General features: G+C 41.2%; 2 protein-coding genes across 6 annotated transcripts in view; one reads left to right on the plus strand and one right to left on the minus strand.

Moving 5' to 3' along the window:
* The window catches only part of LOC110491843, a 90,329-nt gene that overhangs the window by 24,780 nt on the left and 45,092 nt on the right, over positions 1-20,457 (minus strand). The gene's annotated exons all lie outside the window — the stretch shown is intronic.
* LOC110491844 (zinc finger protein 329) overlaps positions 8,427-20,457 on the plus strand; it is a 28,438-nt gene continuing 16,407 nt past the window's right edge. Inside the window, exons 1-2 of one of the 5 annotated variants that reach the window (XM_021565641.2) lie at positions 8,427-8,844; positions 16,601-16,766. In XM_021565641.2, the coding sequence (XP_021421316.2) occupies positions 16,663-16,766 (104 nt within the window). In that variant the 5' untranslated portion in view covers positions 8,427-8,844; positions 16,601-16,662. Of the gene's footprint in view, positions 8,845-9,090; positions 9,475-16,600; positions 16,767-20,457 lie in introns of those variants that run through there. The other 4 variants (XM_021565639.2, XM_021565640.2, XM_021565642.2 and 1 more) reach the window with 4 other exon arrangements.

A 20,457-nucleotide genomic window follows, 5' to 3' on the forward strand; every position in this document is an offset into this window, starting at 1 on the left:
TTTGACTAGGCCACTACAACTGGTTTGTATCGACTTCTGGTCTGCTGAAGATTCAAGCAACAAGTCCATTGATGTACTAGTCCAACTAGACCAAGGGGAAAGTTTCGAGAGGCAGTTGTTCAGTGAGTTACTCAAAGTTTCTGGTGTGAGAAAGTCGTACACAACACTATCACCCCATGGGGAATGTCAGTGTGGAACGTTTCAATCAGACACTTGGCAACATGATCAGAGCAGTAGCACCTAACACCAAGCAACACTGACCGAGACACCTGCAGACATTGACGTTCATGTACAATTGCACCACCGATGAGATGACAGAGTACACCCCCTTCTACCTGATGTATGGAAGGATCCCTTGTCTGCCAGTAGATGTGCTTTTCAGAAACACTGAATGATCCAGCTGTTACGAGTTACGATATGTATGTGGTGTCGCTCTCCAATGTTCTGAATGATGCTATGGTGATAGCACAGGAACATGCTGAAGAAGAACAGAACCGACAAACAGATTTATAACAGAAAGGTCAAGGGTCCCACCATAGAAGTCAACGATCAGGTACTGTAGGCAAACAAGAAAAACGATGGCAAGAGGAAAGTGGCAGATCGATGGGAATCGACAATATACACTGTGGCGGACAAGAATCCAGGCACTCAGACATACATAATATGTAATATAGCCACTGGAATGGAAAAAGTAGTTAATCTGACCATGTTGGTCAACTTCTTCCCAGTAGACGATGAAAGTGCAGTTTCTGGCCTCTCTTCATCCATGTCTGTTGGCCTGACTCCAAGTTCCGGTGCTCACAATGTGATGATGGATTCAGTATCAAAAGTGAGACAAGGGAGTTCCTTTCCTGAAGAAGAGAGTCAAGATTCACTATCTAGAATGGAGTGTGACATGTGTCACAAGGTGTCACACAGGGAGAATCAGATCACGAAGAGGAAAGAGGAGCAGACCTATCTGCGGAAGAGAGAATGTATTCCATTTCTGAAAGAGAGAGCGAGAAATCTTTACCTGATGAGTAGCTTGTGGACTCTGAAGGAAGAACTCAAGATTGGATCACACAGTTACCAGGTAGTAGAGATGAGAATGAGGAATCTTCAGGTGTGACCTCAGAACCACTGGTATCTCAAGACTCCGATTCAGAAGAGATCCAGTGAGCAGACACGCTCTTCTACCGGCATTGGACAGTCTGAACAGCCTAGTGACTCACAATTGACTGACACTCTAGTGACTTACACTCACAACGACAATCCTAGCGCAGTTTGACAAATTAGGAACCTTGTTGGTCGAATCATCAAACCTGTCAACAGATTGATCTACACAATGTCTACACAAGATATTCTAAGTGAGACTAATCTTAATATTCAAGCAGTTTGCAAGTCAGTGATTCAAGCCTTCAGAGATTAAGCAAAACTAGAGTTATGATTCAGTGAAGATGTATTTTTCTATTATTTTACATGAGCATTGTACTTTAGATATGTAGTGTGGGGTGTAGAAAGGCATCCTACAGTCAGTAGTTGGTTTGAGAGTTTTGCCAACTCTCCTTCCACTTCATCCTTTTGGGATACTTCAAATGTTGTTCTTGTAAATGGACCTTATATGTTGTGTAAGTTGATGTAGATGTGTGCTCAAGTTGTGGTTGCTGCTTACATTCTGTCTAAATTCAGTGGGGGTGGGTGTAACAGGGTTGAAATAGACATCCTTAGTTGTATGAGTTTTGTCATAATAAAGTTAATTTTACTAGCTAGCTAAGTTGATCACTAAAATGGTAACATCTATATTAAAATACCATAACCCAGACATGACTATAGTAACAGTAAAATAGATTGGTCTTTGGTCTATCTGCACATCTAAAATCCTACTATGTGGATGGGATATTTCTGCTGGGATGGAGGAATTATCTGGATTGCTCAACTAGATGATCAGGACAGTCTAGGGTACTATTTGCCCAAAGAGGTGAAGTATTGAGGTTTGGTATTGCGGTGACCTATAGGACTGTACTAAATCTCAAGCGGAAAGTTAACACCATCAGCCGTGAGGTCACTGACGAGGACCAACAGTGATAGAGGGATCATCTGAAAGGGACTGACATGCAGGGATGGAACATAATTATTTTTGGCGCTGGTCACGAGACCCCAATATCTACTAGACCAGGTAACATTCAGGTCCTAAATCTGTGGCATCCAATGTTTTTAGCTAGCTAGTTATGGTAGTTCATCGTTTGTGTAGTCAGACTTTTCCCCAGACCCCAGGGTTGGTGACATGCTAGCTAGTCCACCAGGGCAGGGATATTTAACATTAGCTAGTTGTTAGCGTTAACCACATTTGCTTGCATGTCGGGAAAGTCTGACTACACCACGGTGAGATACGGTGCAACTTTAGCTAATGTAGCAAACTTCCCAACCAAAGCGCCTAACTAGCGATATTTAGCTAGCTATATCCATGCACTGGTGGGCTAACGTTAGCTAGCATGTCACCACGTGGAAAAGTATGACTACACAAACTGAGCTAACGTTAACTAGCTGGCTAGGTCACAAAGAACTAGTCAATATTAAGGTCACAAAAGTAGCCTAGCCTATGTTGATTTTCTTTTTACTTGTAAGGAAGGTAACGTGCGTTGTACACGTAACTACAGTCAGTGGTTAAATAGCTCATTTTCAAAAGGATCTAACTAACCACATATCTTAGCTTGTTAGCAGCAAGCAAACAGGGCTTACCTTATCATACAGCTCCAGCGATGCCTCTCACTTACAGAGGTCGGAAAATGATCAAATGCATGTGTGCTTATCGGAGTGGTGGTTGCAATCCGGTAAATAACACAGAACCATCCCTGCTTCTGATCGACGGAGAGACCTAAGGTTAGCTACAAAGCCAGGGTAATTAAAACAATTATAGTTATCAAAAAAAGCTAAGGTAGCATTTTTTTTGTGGGAAAAATTATCAACAAGAATACATACTAGAAATACACAATCTAAATAATTTACACAAGAAACTAAAAACGTTAAAATATCTACTTCCTAGGTCACTTGCTACTTGTCGATGCTAGTTTGCATTGAGAATTCTGGAGGTTTTTCCCACCCTGCGCCTTGAGTGATTACATCAAAGCTTGCGGCAGTTCTGTATGATAGCCAAATTAGCGTCTAATTAGTGTGTCATTTTTGGGGGGTAATTACAGGCGAATATATTGCTAAAAGTTACCTTGTCCGAGAGAGATATGTGTGATTATCAAAAGTCACGCCAGGGTAGGCCTACACAAAACACAGACCGTATACGAAGTAGTTCTAAAATCCCCTACGGAAAAAAATTACTGGTGGAAAATGAACCATTTCTGGGTTTTACAGCTAGGTTTTATGGATATGACTCATACTGTGGTACTCAATTAAGCATCTCAATCACATCGCGGGAAGGGGTTCCCATAGGTTGTTGGCTGAACCGTTACAAAAATGAAAGAGAACCAGCTAACCCCAAACTAAGGTTTACCCTTTTGTCTGTGGTCTAGCTATTAGCTAATGTTAGCTAGCCAGCTTCACAAATTAGCATTTCAATAGCTAGTAGTTGAGCTGTTTTTATAAGAAAACGTCTGAGAATACGCAAATACTGGAGCTAACTAGCAAGCCCTCCTCGGCGACAATGTTAGCCAAGAAGCCTCAACCAATCACCCAACAGATACAGTGCCTTCAAAGTATTTACACCCCTTGACTTTTTCCATATTTTGTTGTGTTACATCCTGAATTTTGAATGGATTAAATTGAGATTGTGTCACTGGCCTACACACAATAAGTGAAAGTCTCTGTACCGCGCACATACAATTATCTGTACGTCAGCAGTGAACTTTGAACACAGACCAGGGAGGTTTTCCAATGCCTCGCAAAGAAGGGACAGAAGAGTAAAAAAAAAGCAGACATTGAATATCCCTTTGAGCATGGTGAAGTTATTAATTACACTTTGGATGGTGTATTAATACACTCAAAGATACAGGCTTCCTTCCCATCTCAGTTGCCAGAGAAGAAGGAAACCGCTCAGGGATTTCACCATGAGGCCAATGGTGACTTCAAAACAGTTAAGCTTTTAATGGCTGTGATAGGAGAAAACTGAGGATGGGATCAATAACATTGTAGTTCATCCACAATACTAACCTAATTGACAGTGAAAAGAAGGAAGCCTGTACAGAATACAAATATTCCAAAACATGCATCCTGTTTGCAACAAAAGTAATGCCAAAGTAATACTGCAAAAAAATGTACTTTATGTCCTGAATACAAAGCATTATGTTTGGGGCAAATCCAATACAACACATTACTGAGTGCCACTCTCCATATTTTCAAGAAAAGTGGTGGCAGCATCATGTTATGGGTATACTTGTAATCGTTAAAGACTGGGGAGTTTATACAAAATAAACTGAAAGGAGCTAAGCACATACAAAATTCTAGAGGAAAACCTGGTTCAGTCTGCTTTCTACCAGACACTGGGAGATTAATTCACCGTTCAGCAGGATAATAACCTAAAACACAAGGCAAAATCTACACAAGTTGTTTACCAAGAAGACAGTGAATGTTCCTGAGTGGCCGAGTTACAGCTTTGACTTAAATTTCCTTGAAAATCTATGGCAAGACTTGAAAATGGTTGTCTAGCAATGATCCACAACCAATGTCGAACAAGCCCAGTAATACAACGCCATGCAGCAGAAAGCGGTCTGGGGCGAAGATTCAATAATCAACAATTCTAGAACGTTTGTCAAAAAAGGTCTATAGTCTATCACCCGTACTGTAGGTGGCGGCATGCACCTCTAACGATTGTTTGCGCACTGCCATAATACCATAGAAGAAGAAGGTCTGGCGCTGAGCGATGAACTGAAATGTTGGTTATTTTTTGTTTTTTAAACAACTAATTGGCTGACATTGGTTCAATTATTTGAATTCAATTTCATTCAGTTTTTTTTTCTGTGAGCTCCTTTGGCACATTGCAGTTTCTCTAGAGATAAATCAGATCCAGCCTGAACTATGCGATGTAGTAGGGAGTGGTAGTTTCCAACAGGTCAATATTCTTCTAGTTCAACACATAAAATGTGGTAATTAACTATAATGACCATAATCCATTGCGCATCTACTTTTCCAGTCTGTTTCTTTTACGCCTGCTATGGAAGAGAGAAAAATGCGTGAAGGTGAGGTGATATGGAGAGCAGCTGTTGCTTTACAGGCTATCTCAACTTGAAAATACATGATCTGTGATTAGTTGTTAGCTGGTATTCAGCACTCATAAAAGTATGCTTTATTCACTTTGAAGAACAACAAAATAGTGATGTTGTTAGACAGCATTGGCAGCTGCTCTATAGAGATGAGATAATGACTTGGAATGTAATAAGTCATCAAATAAAACAAATGTAGTAGTTAATGTGAATAAATTAAAGTAGCATCCGGTGCCGACAGATGGCTGCCTCGCTTCGCGTTCCTAGGAAACTATGCAGTATTTTATTTTTTTATGTGTTATTTCTTACACTGTTACCCCAGGAAATCTTAGGTTTTATTACATACAGCCGGGAGGAACTATTGGATATAAGAGCAAGGTCAACTCACCAACATTATGACCAGGAATATGACTTTCCCGAAGCGGATCCTTTGTTTGGCCCACCACCCAGGACAATGGATCAGATCCCAGCCGGCGACCCAAAACAACGGCGCCGCAGAAGGGGCAGACGGAGCGGTCTTCTGGTCAGACGGGCACATCGCGCACAGCTCCCGAGCATACTACTCGCCAATGTCCAGTCTCTTGACAACAAGGTAGACTCTGGTAGGGCTCTGGCTGGGCCACTCAAAAATATTCAGAGACTTGACCCGAAGCCACTCCTGCAATGTCTTGGCCGTGTGCTTAAGGTCGTTGTCCTGTTGGAAGGTGAACATTCACCCCAGTCTGAGGTCCTGAGTGCTCTGGAGCAAGTTTTTTTTCAAGAATCTCTGTGCTTTGCCCTGTTCATCTTTCCCTCGATACTGACTAGTCTCCCAGTCCCTGTCGCTGAAAAACATCCCCACAGCATGATGCCGCCACCACCATGCTTCACATTAGGAATGGTGCCAGGTTTCCTCTGGACGTGACGCTTGGCATTCAGGCCAAAGAGTGCAATCTTATTGTTTAAGATTGAAAGAATATTGTTTATTATTGTCTCAGAGTCCATTAGGTGCCTTTTGACAAACTCCAAGCGGGTTGTCAAGTGCCTATTATTGAGGAGTGGCTTCCGTCTGGCTACTATATCCATAAAGGCCTGATTGGTGGAGTGCTGCATAGATGGTTGTCCTTCTGGAAGGTTCCCCCATCTCCACAGAGGAACTCTGGAGCTCTGTCAGAGTGAACATCGGATTCTTGGTCACCTCCCTGACCAAGGCCCTTTCTCCCCAAATTGCTCAGTTTGGCCCGGGCGGCCAGCTCTAGGAAGAGTCTTGGTGGTTCCAAACTTCTTCCATTTAAGAATGATGGAGGCTACTGTGTTCTTGGGGACCTTCAATGCTGCAGACATTTTTTGGTACCCTTCCCCAGATCTGTGCCTTGACACAATCCTGTCTTGGTGCTTTACGGACAATGCCTTCGACCTCATGGCTTGGTTTTTGCTCTGACATGCACTGTCAACTGTGGGACTGTCACGACTTCCACCGAAGGTGGCTCCTCTCCCTGTTCGGGCGGTGCTCGGTGGTCGTCGTCGCCGGTCTACTAGCTGCCACCGATCCTTTTCCCTTTTCTTTTGGTTTTGTTTGTTTTGTGGTTCACCTGGTTTCATTTAGGTTAATTAGGGTGGGTATTTCATCTCTACATTTCCTTTGGGTTTGTGCGGGATTGTTTTCGTTTTACTATCAGTTTGGGTTGCGTTTTCATTCATTACTTGTTTCTCCTGCGCCTGACTCCACACCCATATCTCCTTGGGGAGTTCTGACAGGGACCTTATATAGACAGGTGTGTGCCTTTCCAAATCATGTCCAATCAATTGAATTACCAAAGGTGGACTCCAGTCAAGTTGTAGAAACATCTCAAGGATGATCAATGGAAACGGGATGCACCGGAACTCAATTTCGAGTCTCACAGCAAAGGGTCTGACTACTTATGTCAATAAGGTATGTTTTTTTATTTGTAATACATTTGCAAACATTTCTTAAGACCCGTTTTTGCTTTGTCATTATGGGGTATTGTGTGTAGATTGATGGATTTTTTTTTTTAAATCAATTTTAGAATAAGGCTGTAACGTAACAAAATGTGGAAAAAGTCAAGGGGTCTGAATTTTGTACGATTCAATATCTTTGTACAATACATGAAATATGAACAGTACCATTCAAAAGTTTGGACACACCTACCGCATTGACTGACCTTCATGTCTTAAAGCAATGGACTGTCATTTCTCTTTGCTTATTTGAGCAGTTCTTGCCATAATTTGGACTTGGTATTTTTCCAAATAGGGATATCTTCTGTATAACTTACCCTGCCTTGTCACAACATAACTGATTGGCTCAAACACATTAAGAAGGAAGGAAATTTCACAAATGAACTTTTAACAAGGCACACCTGTTAACTGAAATTAATTTCAGGTGACTATCTCATGAAGCTGGTGGAGAGAATGCCAAGAGTGTGCAAAGCTTGAAGAATCTAAAATAAAAATAAATATTTTGATTTGTTTAAACACATTTTGGTTACTGCATGATTCCATATGTGTTATTTCATAGTTTTGATGTCTTCACTATTATTCTACAATGTAGAAAATTGTTTTTAAAAAATTAAGAAAAACCCTTGAGTATGTGTGTCCACACTTTTGACTGGTCCTGTATGTCCAATATGAACATTTTGAAGCAGATTGGCAACATTTTTAAGGACCGCAAAATCAGCAGCCACGCTCCTCTGGGTGTAAACTCTGGATTTGGAAAACCAGAAGTGATTTGAGTAGAATTGACCCCCATTTTACTGCGACACAACATACACAATATTGTTTACAGTGCAATATGTATGTCCAATATGAAAAAACTATTGGATTTAGGTTGATAGGCCACTCTTTAAGGGCAGCATAATGAGTAGGGATGCTCCTCTTGATGTAAATTCTGTGGATTTGGAAACTAGAAGAGCTTCGGAATAGAATGGATACATCTTTAACTCCAACACAAAGTACAGAACATTGTGTATGGTGCAATAAATGGTAGGAGTACACACAAAAAACAACGTTGACCATTTAGGTTTGAAAAAATAAATGACATATCGCAAATAAATACTTAATTATTATTTGTATGATAACAAGTGTAAAATGTATTGATGTGCACATTTCCATAATTTTCACCTTAATTTTTTATTTACAAAAGTATACAGGACGGGACTCTGATTCTAAATGAGTCCAAAAATCCGTGACTCGGAAGTACATATTTATTCTTGCCTGCTTGACAGCAGCCGGTAAAGCAACGTTTTATACTTCAGTGGAACTATCCCATCAGGCTCCAGTGCTAGCTACCTTGAAAATTTCTCATTGTTGACGTTGACAAATATATTGATTACTTTCCCTTTCATCTGTGATTTAATTTTAAGTAATGACAAGCAAAAGCAAGAGAGAGATAGTTTGTGCAGTAGGTGGCTGCAAGGCTGAAAATGTTTCTTTGCATGGTCTTCCATCAGAACAGACACTTCGTCTGATCTGGCTTAAATTTATTTTTAATAATCAAGTGCCAGAAAAGTTCAGTCAGTACCTGCGCATATGCACAGCACACTTCTCATCGGACTGCATTGCACATCAGGATAGGTACACAAGTGGATTTGCTAAGAGCTTGATCCTCCAACAAGGTTCTGTCCCATCCATCTTGCACCCTGCAGCGGCAACCAACCAAGTAGTAAGTGTTTAGCTAGATAATGTAAAGGACAAACTATATCTTGTAATGCTGATGCACATCAACACAATCCATCACAATCAGTCTTTGCTAGCAGATATCGTCAAAGTCCTAAAACAATGTTGAAAGGGGGGTTAATGTTAGCTAACTAGCTACCGCGCTACAATATGTTGTAGACGAGGGGTAGGACATTGGATTATATGAAAACTCCAGTCCATGCGGTGGCGGTAGCACTGCGTAATCAGAATAGTGCATGTACTTTGTACACCCCCCCTTCCCCAACCTAACAGACTTGTATTCTGAAGAATGTAACAGTAACGTTAGCTAACAGTTAGCCACTCCACCATGTCGCACATATCGCCGGTAACTACTTGCAGCTTTCTTGGTTGTTCCAAAGCCAGGACTGATACTTTACACAGTCTTCCTAAAGACCCTGAAATCAGAAGACAGTGGGTGCAGTTTCTTTTTACTTCGAATCCAGATGTGCATATCGGTACAACAACACGAATTTGCAGCGCGCATTTCAACAGGGACTCGTTTCTAAATTGGGGGCCGAAGTCAATGGGGTATGCCAAACTATTTGTTCTGAAACCGGACGCCATCCCAACTATTTTTCCGATCCATGAAGTATCGGTAAGTTTATCTGTCTCCCTAACGTTAGTTGATAATTAGCTAGCTGGGGAAAACAATGCGAAACGTCACCTCACTGGCTTCTACTCTTTTTTTTGTGTGCCGATGTATTCAAACATGTTTGGTTTTATCGGGACGTCTGGGAGTGGGACTGCTCGAAGACATCGGTAACCCTCAGATAGCATCTCTGACCCGCTCACAATAAACGAGCCTCGGTGACGACCTCGGGGCCCGAGTAGGCAACGAACTAGGGATTTTGTCTCCGATCTCAAACTCGACTAGGGCAGCTAAATCCGGGCAATATCCTGTAATGTACACCTGGATAAAGCGCATACAGGGGGCGTTCTCCGCTCACACGTCTCCGAAAAACTAGTTTTTTAATTCAACGTTGGAGGAAATACGTTCCTAATGTTTGAGGAACGTGTTTGCTGGCTTCATGAATTATACTTTATTTAGACATGTGTTTTGTTTGGCTAGAGTTATGCTAACCTGTTTGCTATCCCTTTAGCTTTGTTAGCTAGCTTGCTGGTCAGTTACAGGTTAGCTGCTATATACAGTAGTTGGCAACTGCCATCAAGTTCAGTGGTGGAAAAAGTGCACAATTGTCATACTTGAGTAAAAGTAAAGATGCCTTAATAGAAAATGACTCAAGTGAAAGTCACCAAGAAAGATACTACTTCAGTAAGTCTAAAAGTATTTGGTTTTAAATATACTTAGTGTCAAGTATAAATCATTTAAAATTGCTTATAATAAGATCAGATGGCACAACGTTTTTAATTTACCGATAGCCAGGGCCACACTACAACAGAGACATAATTTACAAACTAAGCATTTGTATTTAGTGAGTCCTCCAGATCAGAGGCAGTTGGGGTGACCAGGCATCTTCTCTTGATAAGTGCGTGAATTGGACCTCTTTCCTATCCTGCTAAGCATTGAAAATGTAACAAGTACTTCTGGGTGTCAGGGAAAATGTTTGGAGTGAAAAGTAAAAGTAGTCAATATAAATAGTAAAGTACAGATACCTAAAAAAAAAAAACTAGTAGTACTTTAAAGCATTTTACTTAAGTACTTTACACCACTGATCAAGTTGTTAGTTTTAGACTGTTCAACCATTTGCAGAATGCATACAGACATTTGAATATAGCCCGGGAAAATGTAAGCCGGACGCAGTGTTAACACATTTAAATGTGTTGAAGCATGACATGTTTGGAATTCCATGATCAGAAATACAAAAGGTGCATGAACTGTTAAGTGTAGACATGACCTTATATCGTGGGGGAGTTGAGTATTGCTAACTGGTTGTGCGATTTGCAGGAAGTTACCAAACCAGAGAAGATGAAAATGTGGTTTTAGGTGATAGCTAACTTAGCGACTTGTAAACAATTACCCATTCCTATATAAGTGAATACTATTTTATTAGTAATGTTAAATACACATTGGCTGTTAAGAAAATTATACAATGTCTGTTGCCTCCCGTTTTAAGTTTGATTGTAATGGCATTTGTTTTTTAGGATAATTATTAGTGGAAGGTTGCAAACTACAGTATAGCCCAACTTTTAGCTATCTAGCTAGCTACTCCAAAACAAAGGTAATGTGGTTTGGTAAGAATGCCCCTCTCCCCACAGGTGTTAAACCTGTGGGTTTAAAGCTTGAGGTAGTCACCTCACACAAGTACTTGGGAGTATGGCTAGACGGTACACTGTCCTCCTCTCAGCACATATCAAAGTTACCGGCTAAAGTTAAATCTAGACTTAATTCCTCTATCCTTATCGCTCCTCTTTCACCCAAGCTGCCAAACTAACCCTGATTCAGATGACCATCCTTCCCATGCTAGATTATGGAGACATAATATATAGATCGGCAGGTAAGGATGCTCTCGAGCGGCTAGATGTTCTTTACCATTCGGCCATCAGATTTGCTACCAATGCTCCTTATAGGACACATCACTTCACTCTATAAACTGTATTGAGTTGTTGTCTCTACCTTCTTTCCCTTTGCTGTTGTCTGTCCCCAATAATGTTTGTACCATGTTTTGTGCTGCTATTTTCACATGTTGCTGCCATGCTATGTTGTTTTAGGTATTGCTTTATGAAGTGTGGTGTCTCTTGTGATGTGTATTTTGTCCTATATTTTTAATCCCAGCCTCTGTCCCCGCAGGAGGCTTTTTGCCAGGCTGTCATTGTATATAAGAATTTATTCTTAACCGACTTGCCAAGTTAAATAAAATACAATTTTTAACTCTAAGCTAGCTTGACTTGCAAGAAAGAAAAACAAATTCAGCAAAAAGTAACATGTTTTATTATCAACTGAAACCATGTTTATCCTGTCTTGAATGAAAAGGTCATATTTTGCAATCTGAGAGCCTTTAAACATTTCTCTTTTTTGACGAGAGCCTATGCTCTCCATGAGATTGCATGAAGATGACGTACGATGTAATGAAATGCATCACAATGTAAACGGGGCATCAGGTTAGAACTAAATCATCTGTTCTTTCGACCAATCGATTGGTTGAAATTGAAGTTTTTTTCCCATATATAGACACACCCTATGTTTGAATAGAACTATATGTGGGCTACTGAGCTTGTCTGATGCTTTAAGTACTGCAATTTTAAAAATGAAGACAAATTACTAAAGAGGGCGCCAGAGATCAATATAGCCTAACCAGAAGAAGAAAAACCTGTTCCCAACCCATTCCTCCCGCTGGTCTTTGCCAATAGGCTACACCAGCGGTCGGCAAACTTTTAATTTGGAGTGCCAAGTTACCGTACCATTTCTACTGATCTGCGTGCCAGTTATGATTTTCATATGCACATTTTCGTGGAATAGTTGAATTGATAATAAAGTCTTCATATCTCAAAATCAACGTCATGTGGTTAATCTAAGAGAAAATTATACAAATCTAAAAGTAACTGCTATTGCCAAAATGTGACCGACCGGCTTGATTTGGTCTTAGGTAGCAAAATTTGAAATAGTTTTTTTTACGTTGGAAAAAAGTTGAGACTCAGAGCTAGAAAATGGTATATACAATACAGTTGAAAGTATTTGTCAACTTTCAAAGCAGAAACTTCTAATCTCACTTTTGAGAAAATGTCCCTTGAATGTTTTGGTACACCTACTGGCGAGCTCTTCTTTGTCTACACTAGGGATGAAACGATATTACATTTTTGTTCGATACCGATATCCAATATTTTCCTTGCCAAAAAACCTGATACCGATAACCAATATTAAAAATTTTAACAGCCTTTTAAGCATTCTAGTACAGTTAAATAGTTGAAACACACACTGACAAAAGTTATTTTGTTGGCATTTACGTATGTCTCCATTACCAGTAAAACATAATCAACACATATTTATGTCACATGTTTGCTGTGGTGTTTCGTTCAGTTGTTTCATTCAACCAGGATTTCATCATACATGTCAAGCAGTGAAGTTTCAGCTCTCTCTGTCGTGAGTCCTCTGTCGGTGCGCACGGTCTTGTCCAGCGGTGTCTAACATTTCACGTAAACCCTGTTTCTTGTCTTCATCAAAGTAGCGGTCCTTGTACCTAGTATCGAGCATGGTGGCGACACAGGAGAGAGGCTCAGAGAGAATGCCACCGAATCACTTGTTCACAGTCTCTAGTGGAGTACTTTTGCAAGTTTTAACCCCATGGTCTGTCGACAGAGGGTATCATTTCTGTTGCAGACGCAGTTGATGAGATTATTTCTCGAGTCAGTTGTTCGAATGGAGCTAGGAGTGTGGTCATGTTCTCAAATGCCATTGAATTGGCAGCAGCGGTATGAGAACCAGCACATTCTTGACCATGCAATATGGCTTTCCTCAATACAAAATCCTCTACGACCCACTGTGCTGTCAGACTCGGTATGCTCATGGGTCTGACATTGCTGGTCCAAATGTCAGTCGTGAAGCTAATAGAAGTGACACCCATAGCAAGTAGCTCATGGGTGTGCGTTTCAACAATACTGTGTAACTCCGGTAGGGCAACATTTGAAAAATAGCGCATACTTGGTAGTGTGTACCGGGGCTCGAGGTGCTCGACCAGTCTGTGAAAGCCAACATCATCCACGACAGAGAACGGTTGATTGTCAAGGGCATTGAATTAGATTATCTTGCCGTTAATGGATTTTGGCTTTGAGTTGTCTCGCTGAAATGTTCTTACTCTTTCTTACTCTTGACTGCTTGACTTGAACTTGTTTAGTTGTTGGAAGTGCGCGCTTAGTTTTTTTCTGCTTTTGTAGTCGTTGAATGTCTAGGGGTGATGCGCTTTCAAATGACTAATTAGGTTTGTGGTATTGAAAGATTTCACTTTCTCTTGGATTTGGCCTTTTTGTTACCTTCCTTTGAAACTTCAAAATAGATCCACACGGCAGACATTATGGGCTAGGTTAGGAATGCTGTGTAGCACAGTATTTTCATTATGTCATCTACCTATGCTATATAGGTATGCACGCCAGCTTTGACATTGGTTTTGCACATCGGCGTTAAACTAGACATCAGGCCAATGTTGGCATTTTTAACTAATATCATCCGATTATATCCTGCATACCCAGTCTACACCCTTTCAGCATTGTTCACAACCTCTTAAGCTTTAGCCCCACCCAGCTCTTTAAGGATTCACATGTGAGGCCATGTACTAAACCAAAGATGTCAAGACTAAAGGTTGGTTCATACTATGGGTGTTTTCATGAATTCAATCTGGAGTGCCAGAGTGTGCTCTGGGTGTTCATAAACTCAAGAGTTGTCAGATTATCAGTTTGTAAATTCGGAGCGTTGAGAGCGCATATCTTACCCACACTGGATGCTCTGGCCAAGGAGTAGGGTTGATCCGAGCGTTCTGACTTAACAGCTCCCAAGCTAACGTTGAACAGCTTGCTAGCTACTTACAGACACAAATGAGGGAAAAGCTCACCAATCATTTTACTCGCCCTAGCAGAGCTGGTTAGGCTGTTAATGTTATCCAGAGCGTTGGTGACAAACTGCATCTAGCAACAATTTAATTATGCTTTTTTGCCAATGTTTACTGACACCGGCCATATTCTCAACGGGTGTTCAGCGTCCATAAATTCATCAGTTATTCTGTGCTCTGGCACACTCAGACGACTGCAATGAAATCGGAGTAGATAGCCAGAGCGAATTTACCAGCTACGTCTATCGACAGTTGTCGCAGTGACATCATGAACATTCTATTGAAATGGAGTCTTTTGTTTAGACGTATAGCTAGCTAAACAATGAACCATAATCCCAACTCATAACGTTACTACCTTGCATGAATCTGCAGGTAGCTAACCAACCAGGTTAGCTAACATTAGGCCATAACTAGTAATGCACATGGCTCTGAGATACGAATATTACGACACAGATTATACACGTAACGTTAGCTTGCTAGCTAACAGTACGCTTTAACTTGACAAACTGAAAAATGTAATATCTGAAAATGTAGCTAGCTAGACTATCTTACCCATATACATGGATGGATGCTTCTCCCTCTCTGTCACAGATGCCATGGTTTGAAGATGTAATCCGAGACAGGTGATTTATACAACAGCCTTCTGTGTGTTCCCTTTGACTCCATCTGCATAGTTGCAATCAAACGGCAGAATTTTCAGAGAATACTCTGATTCCAAAACTCGGACCTCCAGAAAGTGGAGAGCAATGACCAGCTCATGTTATAGACAGAAGCCTGCTACATGGCAGACCAATCCGAACACCTCTCTCAGCATGTCCAGTCCACCCATTTATCTCAGCCAATCATGGCTCCTGTCTAAACCAATTAGGCTCGTAATTTAACAATTGTATTCGTATTTACAGATGGCATACGAGTTTGTTATTAACGCACATGAAAGTTCACATGTTCCAGAAGGCATTTCTGCCCCCAAAAAGCTTACGTTCGAATGGCTCTCCTCTGAAGTAGTGACGCACGACATACGCCTAGTTTCTTGAAATGAGTCACACATGTAAAAATAGCCAACAAATAAAAACATTGCAGCCTGCAGGTAGAAAATATCCTGATATAAAAATAAATATCCTATAAATCACATTGGCTATGCATGGGTTGTCTGCAAGGAACTTGAAACATTGTATTAACTTGGTCTGGTGGGAAGCTCATGCTAGCAAACTTGCAACATTGTATAAAATACTCTGGGCCCTCAGTTTCCCATACCAGTGAGCACAAGGACAATGAATGAATTGACAACTCGTAAATGGACTGAAATACAAACTTTTTTCCCTCACAAGTGTAGCCTAAATTGTGCGCTGTGCAAACGGTAAGACTGTAACAATAATATATATTGAATGCATTAACAAAAATGATTGTAACCAAACAAACATTGTAGATTAGAAATTATGGGAATTAATGGTAAATGTACTACTGGTGATACTGGTGTGCCATCCTCGCGGCTTCTGCAATGGATTAGTACACTCAGACAGATGTAATTCAGACCGGTGTCTTGTGTGGCCAAATTATATTATTATATATTTGCGACTCCTAGACTAAATATATATATATTTTTTTAAACGACCAAACAATCAATCAGTCAACTAAATGTGGTCAGATTTAACCTACGCAGTACATCAAGGTCTCTACGTCTCCAGTTGAGCAACACAAATTATGTAGAGATTGATTACACAGACTCTTGAATCCACTGAAATGAGCCACATTAGCTCACCAGTCAATTTATTGTGCGTATTGAACATTAAATATTAGAATGTAATCCCATCCAAAACTGTGCAAATTAATGGCGCTGATGTAGCCTACCAAACTTGCTAACGGCCCTCACGAATGGCCTGGTACTCAGTGGTCTTGTTCGGTAACAGGATGTGCCAAGAATTCGTTAGCATTTCAACACAGCCTTCCTCAAGACCCTTGACTCCTACTGGAGTGGATGCTGTTTCTTGCTGAGTGTAACATTAAGCCGGATGAAAATATTAAAGTTACTTCAGAAACTAGTATCTGCAGGGTTCACATTACAGACAAGTGTTTCACCAACTTTACTCAAGTGAAGATGGGATTTGCGAAAAAAGGCTGAACTTGAAGTTCGACGTTGTACCGTCGGCAAAGTATACAGAAAATAGCTAGCATATCTAGGCAAATATTCCTAACCCCTGTTTACATTGTACTTGTTTTGTTTAGGTGGAACACATGACGTCGGGTGTGACAAAAGATGAGGGATGCCAATATGAACCACCCTCAGTATGCAACATTATGGTACCATCACCTCCAAGACCCGTTCTGGTACCGTTAAAACACAACGTGTCAACACAGGCTTATTATTACAGAGGAAAAAATACAAACAAAGGTGAGGCATATGGCTTGTATCTTTTGTAGAATAGTTCACTTCTTTTCAAATACAGCTGAAATGAATTGATGTGTAGGGTAATTGCTCGGTAGACACTAGGACCATCACGGTGATCACGTTCAAATCCCCGAGCTGACAAGGTACAAATCTGTCATTCTGCCCCTGAACAGGCAGTTAGTTAACCCACTGTTCCTAGGCCGTCATTGAAAATAAGAATTTGTTCTTAACTGACTTGCCTAGTTAAATAAAGGTTCAAAAAAATTACCGCCAGTCACAAATCAGTCAATGTAATCCCTTCCAAAACTCTGCAAGTGAATGCAGTTGATGGGTGGCCTACCCAATTTGCTAACGGCCCCCTCTAATGGCCTGGTACTCAGTGATCTATTGTCCCTTTTTAAATCACTTTAAACACTTCCATGATTGAATTTGAATAATCTCAATGATGAGGACAAAATGGTGAAGGGGATTAGAGGCAGGGCTCGCAACAATTCACCGACCCAAAGTGCGATTTCAACTGTCAAACCGAACTTCAACCGTTCCAAAATTAAAATACTTGTTTCTTTAATGTTTAAATAAGCCAACATAGGTCTAGGTCATTTGCAGTGCTTTTAAAGTAATTGGTCCATTTCCGAGACAGATACAGTCTATATTTAACGTAGTAATTTGTTAAGAACCTTTTTTTCAGAGCCAAAATATCCCAAAATGTAAATGTAATTGCTAAAATATACTTAAGTATCAGAAGTAAAAGTATAAACTATTTCAAATTCCATATTTTAAGCAAACCAGGCGGCACCATTTTCTTGTTTTTATTTATTTACGGATAGCCAGGGGTGTACTCCAACACTCAGACATCATTTACAAATGAAGCATTTGTGTTTAGTGAGTCCGTCAGATCAGAGGCAATAGAGATGCCAGGGATGTTCTGTTGGGGCTCCCGAGTGGCACAACAGTCTAAGGCACTGCATCTCAGTGCTAGAGGCGTCACTACAGGTTCGATTCGAGTCCTATAGGGCGGCGCACAATTAGCCCAGCATCGTTACATGCTGACCAAACCGCACGTGTGAAAATGTATTTTGTTCACGCACACCAGAAACGATCAGGATACGCAGGTTAAAATATCATCAACAAAGCTGAGCCAATTATATTAATTTGGGGACAGGTCAAAAAGCATTTAACATTTATGGCAATTTACCTAGCTAGCTTGCTGTTGCTAGCTAATTTGCCCTGGTATATAAACATTGTGTTGTTATTTTATCTGAAGTGCACAAGGTCCTCTACTCAGACAAATAATCCGGTAAACCAAATTCATTTCTCGTCATCTTTCCTTCCTTCAGGTTTCTTTTTCTTCTTTGGACTTTATATTGTGGTTGGCAACCAACTTTACAGCATTACTACAACTGACTGGAGTGTGGACCTAAATTCATCTTTCAATCACCCACGTTGGTATATACACCTAAAAACCAATGAGGAGATCTCACGTGGATATATGCTCCTAAAAACCAAATGAGGAGACAGAGAGGCCGGACTTGCAGTGCGTTGAGCGTCACAAATAGAACCAATTTCCATTTTAGCGCCTGGCCACGCAGATGCTCGCGAGCAGTGTGTGCAATGATTGAATAACGTTTGTGGACATTTATTTTGCGAAGCGAGCAGTGTGGTCAGCATGTTAGGGTTTGGCCGGGGTAGGCTGTCATTGTAAATAAGAATGTGTTCTTAACTGACTTGCCTAGTGAAATGTAAAATATATATATATATATACAGTGCCTTGCGAAAGTATTCGGCCCCCTTGAACTTTGCGACCTTTTGCCACATTTCAGGCTTCAAACATAAAGATATAAAACTTTATTTTTTTTGTGAAGAATCAACAACAAGTGGGACACAATCATGAAGTGGAACGACATTTATTGGATATTTCAAACTTTTTTAACAAATCAAAAACTGAAAAATTGGGCGTGCAAAATGATTCAGCCCCCTTAAGTTAATACTTTGTAGCGCCACCTTTTGCTGCGATTACAGCTGTAGTCGCTTGGGGTATGTCTATCAGTTTTGCACATCGAGGGACTGACATTTTTTCCCATTCCTCCTTGCAAAACAGCTCGAGCTCAGTGAGGTTGGATGGAGAGCATTTGTGAACAGCAGTTTTCAGTTCTTTCCACAGATTCTCGATTGAAAGTGTTCAAGGGGGCCGAATACTTTCGCAAGGCACTGTGTATATATATATATATATATATACACTGCTCAAAGGGAACACTAAAATAAAACATCCTAGATCTGAATGAATGATTCTTATTAAATACTTTTTTCTTTACATAGTTGAATGTGCTGACAACAAAATCACACAAATTATCAATGGAAATGAAATTTATCAACCCATGGAGGTCTGGATTTGGAGTCACACTCAAAATTAAAGTGGAAAACCACACTATAGGCTGATCCAACTTTGATGTAATGTCCTTAAAACAAGTCAAAATGAGGCTCAGTAGTGTGTGTGGCCTCCACGTACCTGTATGACCTCCCTACAACGCCTGGGCATGCTCCTGATGAGGAAGCGGATGGTCTCCTGAGGGATCTCCTCCCAGACCTGGACTAAAGCATCCGCCAACTCCTGGACAGTCTGTGGTGCAACGTGGCGTTGGTGGATGGAGCGAGACATGATGTCCCAGATGTTCTCAATTGGATTCAGGTCTGGGGAACGGACGGGCCAGTCCATAGCATCAATGCCTTCCTCTTGCAGGAACTGCTGACACACTCCAGCCACATGAGGTCTAGCATCGTCTTGCATTAGGAGTAACTCAGGGCCAACCGCACCAGCATATGGTCACAAGGGGTCTGAGGATCTCATCTCGGTACCTAATGGCAGTCAGGTTACCGCTGGCGAGCACATGGAGGTGTGGCCCCCCCAAAGAAATGCCACCCCACACCATGACTGACCCACCGCCAAACCGGTTATGCTGGAGGATGTTGCAGGCAGCAGAACGTTCTCCATGGCGTCTCCAGACTGTCACGTCTGTCACGTGCTCAGTGTGAACCTGCTTTCATCTGTGAAGAGCACAGGGCGCCAGTGGCGAATTTGCCAATCTTGGTGTTCTCTGGCAAATGCCAAACGTCCTGCACAGTGTTGGGCTGTAAGCACAACCCCCACCTGTGGACATCGGGCCCTCATACCACCCTCATGGAGTCTGTTTCTGACCATTTGAGCAGACACATGCACATTTGTGGCCTGCTGGGAGGTCATTTTTCCTCCATTCGGCCTCCTCCACGTCTCCTGATGTACTGGCCTGTCTTCTGGTAGCGCCTCCATGCTCTGGACACTACGCTGACAGACACAGCAAACCTTCTTGCCACAGCTCGCATTTATGTGCCATCCTGGATGAGCTGCACTACCTGAGCCACTTGTGTGGGTTGTAGATTCAGTCTCATGCTACCACTAGAGTGAAAGCACCACCAGCATTCAAAAGTGACCAAAACATCAGCCAGGAAGTATAGGAACTGAGAAGTGGTCTGTGGTCACCACCTGCAGAACCACTCCTTTATTGGGGGTGTCTTGCTAATTGCCTATAATTTCCACCTGTTGTCTATTCCATTTGCACAACAGCATGTGAAATTTATTGTCAATCAGTGTTGCTTTCTAAGTGGACAGTTTGATTTCACAGAAGTGTGATTGACTTGGAGTTACATTGTGTTGTTTAAG

This window comes from Oncorhynchus mykiss, chromosome 16 (genome assembly GCF_013265735.2).
Source record: "Oncorhynchus mykiss isolate Arlee chromosome 16, USDA_OmykA_1.1, whole genome shotgun sequence".
NCBI classification, from domain to species: Eukaryota; Metazoa; Chordata; class Actinopteri; order Salmoniformes; family Salmonidae; genus Oncorhynchus; species Oncorhynchus mykiss.